The sequence below is a fragment of the Plasmopara halstedii genome, assembly GCF_900000015.1.
Source record: "Plasmopara halstedii genome assembly, contig: Scaffold_292, whole genome shotgun sequence".
NCBI lineage: Eukaryota > Oomycota > Peronosporomycetes > Peronosporales > Peronosporaceae > Plasmopara > Plasmopara halstedii.
This window is the reverse complement of record NW_020187213.1, coordinates 1,045,569-1,049,289: the sequence shown is the minus strand read 5'-3', so window position 1 is coordinate 1,049,289 and position 3,721 is coordinate 1,045,569. Positions and strand designations below refer to the sequence as shown.

Genomic DNA, 3,721 nt, shown 5'->3' with positions numbered 1-3,721 from the left:
ATGAATCAAAACTGTGCCGACGTGAAGCTGTATTTTATGCTGTCAAAACTTATTTCTATCCATCAGTTACTTCCGCAAATCTTGTCCAAAACGTCAAGGTCGAGGACATTTGCGTCCATCCTGCTGTCGCTGGCTGTCTTGTAATGTTTTTAAAACAGCGTACCGTACACTTTATGTATAGCAACAAGTCAGTATCGGTACTTGTCTGCAAGACCAGCTCAACTGATGGTGTCAGTGTCTCCATCGGTCCCCATGCTCATATCTTAGAGAGCCATGAACACACCAACTTCACTGAAGCCTGAAATTGCAATATGGGCACATTCTTGAATACACACAATAACTTCTTGCTTCCGCCACATCGGAATGTCGTTGCGCCGCTTCGACATACCTGGCAGTGGGTGGTGATATGGTCCTACAAATCAATGAAAAAACGGAGAGTTGGAATTTCTGTTGTGGCAACCTTCAAGAACTGTTTGTCCTTGATTATTTTTAGATCATCTGAAATCGTTTTGGTAGGGTAATGAATTTAGTATTTTTAGAGCTTCATTTCGAAGCGGCGAAGCAATCCGTTAGATGTATGCGATACACAGTCTTTGATAATAAAATTGTTGTTATTGAGTAGCCGCTCATGCATACCTCTGTTCTTACTCAGAGCTCGATACTGTGTATCGAATCACATCGCAGACACGTTGTGCTTATCTTCAAATGCTCAAAACACATGATAAAAAATATGACAAGCTGATACTTTGTTGTCCTTTTTCATTTTTTTGCAAATTTAGCTAATTAGTTTTTTTTTAATTAAGCTTGAGTTGCTCGAGTTTCACAAATCTGCGACGTGATACTTCACTACATATTATCCTCTGCAGCTAAAAGCTTATAAAGAATTATGACAAAATACGCATTACTACTTTATTCTCATCAATTCTCTTACAACATATTAAGAAATTCTAGTAAGCGCCGTAGTCTCATTGACCAACTGTTTTTAAAGTATTACATCTTTTCGCGAGCTGAGAAATGCTTTGACGAGCTATCGTGATACGCATATCTGCTTTCCTCTACCCTATCACCACGCTCCTCAAAAGTTTGGCAGCGACACCAACCCTTGTCCAAATATATTACACATGAAATAAATTTATCCTGGCTGTGATGGCGAGCACTTGATGTCCACTCTCAGTCCACTTTGCAAGACTTAAAAAATATGGAATGCAGCATCGTTGGAGCCTGTACCGCTTGACCAAAGTGCAACGATGTTGCAGGGACAAGAGATGATGGACAATCATTGCGAGACTGCTTTCAACCTGGTAATACTGCTCTCTTGTCGACATTGAAATCAAGAACTCATAGCGAAAGGTCAGTGTATTCAAAGAATAATGTGCCCCACCTTATTTATCTGAAGCAGGCCCTTGATCCTCATTCGCAAACTTTTTCAAGCTAGTTGTTACCTTTTGTACGTAAATAATGGCTCAAGCCATGCCGTACTTCTGTTTTTGGGAGCTGCAAGTTTTGCTTGATCGGGTCAACGAGCAGGTGCTTGCCACAACCGATCAAGATGAGAAACAAATTATGCGAGTAACTAAAAAGCGCCTACAAGATCGCCTGTACCAACGCAAGCACCGTGCCAAGCGCGAGTACAAGATTTTGATGCTCGAGCACGTGAATCAAACACTGCAGACCGACATAGCATGTTTGTATCAAAACCTGCAATGCAACCAACAGAAAAAGTCACCTGCATATGCAAACGATGAGAACCAGCGACGACAACAACCGCTGCATCCAGATGAGTCACTTAAAAACCATGCAGAATTAGTTGTCTTGCAATTTTTCCGTGTGTATCACGATGGCTACTCATTGTCTTTATCAGGGTATCAAGAACGTTTTCTCCGCTCAATTTTAGCCGCAGATGTTGTAGGTGTCGACCTTCGGGGCGCCGATGCATTCATACAACAATGGCGGCTGTATGATCAGTACTTCGAGCTATACGTTCTTGAGCCACAGATCTGGAAAACGCACCCCGTTGGTGACGAAGGTGTTATGGTGGAGGTGGAGTTAATGCTTTACTTACGATGTCATCGACAAAGTATCAGCTCGCTTTTTTCCAGTGTCAAAACAGGTCGAGTTGATTTTGAGCATGTGCGGCTGCTCATTACCGGTACAACTGCTGTCGCGGGTACCTATACATTCGTGTTTAATCGCTCAGGCTACGTTAGCAATTTATTGGTCTGTCTACAGCTTCTTGACACACTACGACGGTTGCTTGGCTCGCTGCAGAATGTGGTGGAGCTTACAGATGGTGGTCGCATAGCACTTAGCAGCGGGACTATCACGGTCGGGTGAGTCGCAATTGCTTTGGGAGGCTATTGCAAAAAATACACTTCTGCGCGATGAGCAATTTGTTCAGCATAGATCTGGTATTCACACAATCTTTGAAGACGTCTGAGACGCAAGAGATGTTTAAGCTAATCTTGACGTGATGCATTCGAACACATGAAGATGGTAAGAAAAATTGACTGACATCAATCGGGTATACCAAACTGTTTTCAAGAAAAACAGACTCAATGATCACCTTGACGAAGATTTTTCGGGCTACAACCCCCTAAATGTCAAACGCACACAAAGAGCTCATTTTTTATTGTACTCTTTCAGTGTGGTAGGAACAGCATTAGCGGGTACCGAATACAATGTCAATAAATTCACCGTCGCTATCGTTTTCTCCACAATTCTAGTCTGACAAACAAAGTTTTCGATGAAGTATTTTATTATACAAACATTAGTGACAAATCTAAGCGCAATAATATTGGTGGCCATAATGTTAATGATTAAAGGTTCTTATCTCTCAATCACACCAGACAATTATATTACGCTAAAAGAAGATTCGTCTCGTTCGTCATATCAGTAATATGTCACATATTTTGGTTAGTCTTTTATAAGATGACGAAAAAATAATTGTTCTCCGGTGATCAGGAAAGCCATGTAGCTTGTATCACTGCCATCGATGCTTAGGGCCGAGCTCTGTAGCTGAAAAATTGCAATTTGCCACGTGAGAAAGTGTGTCAATACTGAAACGCTAAACAATAAGCGAGACTGGGTCAACTCAACATGAATATGGTCTTGTGTCAGTTTTGCTCACTACGTAACGCGAAAGGTCAGTGACGATCATACGTCTATGCCATTCCATGCCGGACACTACTCCTCGGTTTAGAACGTAATCGGCTCGAAAATACGGTATTGGCATTTGAGCTATGCTATGAGTTCTGGTCTCATCGGTCCGACGCGCAGGATTTACACCATTAGACAGTTTTTACTGACGCGTCCTGGACATTCATCATCTTTTTGTACTGAGTGGAGTGCGATGATAACGTTAGCGCTGCCTACATTATATGAAGTAAATTTTTAAAGCGACAGGCCTCTCTCGCAGTAGGAACGCGCTTTCGCATGAAAGAGAGTGCAACGCACCTATTGTTTAGCTTACTATATTGAATTAGGGGTTTAACATCGGATTATACTTTTGAAGATGACATACATGTGTCATTTAGAAGAATGCAGCATATGTGAATAAAAAATATAATTCCATAAAAAAAATCATAAATTACGATGTTTTTCGATACATTAAATTTTATTGTAAGGCTTTTAGACTTTAACGACAGTATTAAAGCATGAGGATGTCCTGTCTGTTAACAAGTGCTAGCCTTTTAACTCCTCGGTTATCTTTATTCCCATTCGA

At 41.2% G+C, this 3,721-nt stretch overlaps 1 protein-coding gene across 1 annotated transcript; it reads left to right on the top strand.

The window, feature by feature from the left end:
- Positions 1–1,458: 1,458 nt before the first annotated feature.
- On the top strand, positions 1,459–2,437 carry PHALS_06044 (uncharacterized protein; the record flags this gene model as incomplete). Its single annotated transcript, XM_024723389.1, has 2 exons — positions 1,459–2,330; positions 2,404–2,437. The coding sequence occupies 2 exons, from the start codon at positions 1,459–1,461 to the stop codon at positions 2,435–2,437; spliced, it is 906 nt and encodes a 301-aa protein (XP_024574370.1).
- Positions 2,438–3,721: the final 1,284 nt, after the last annotated feature.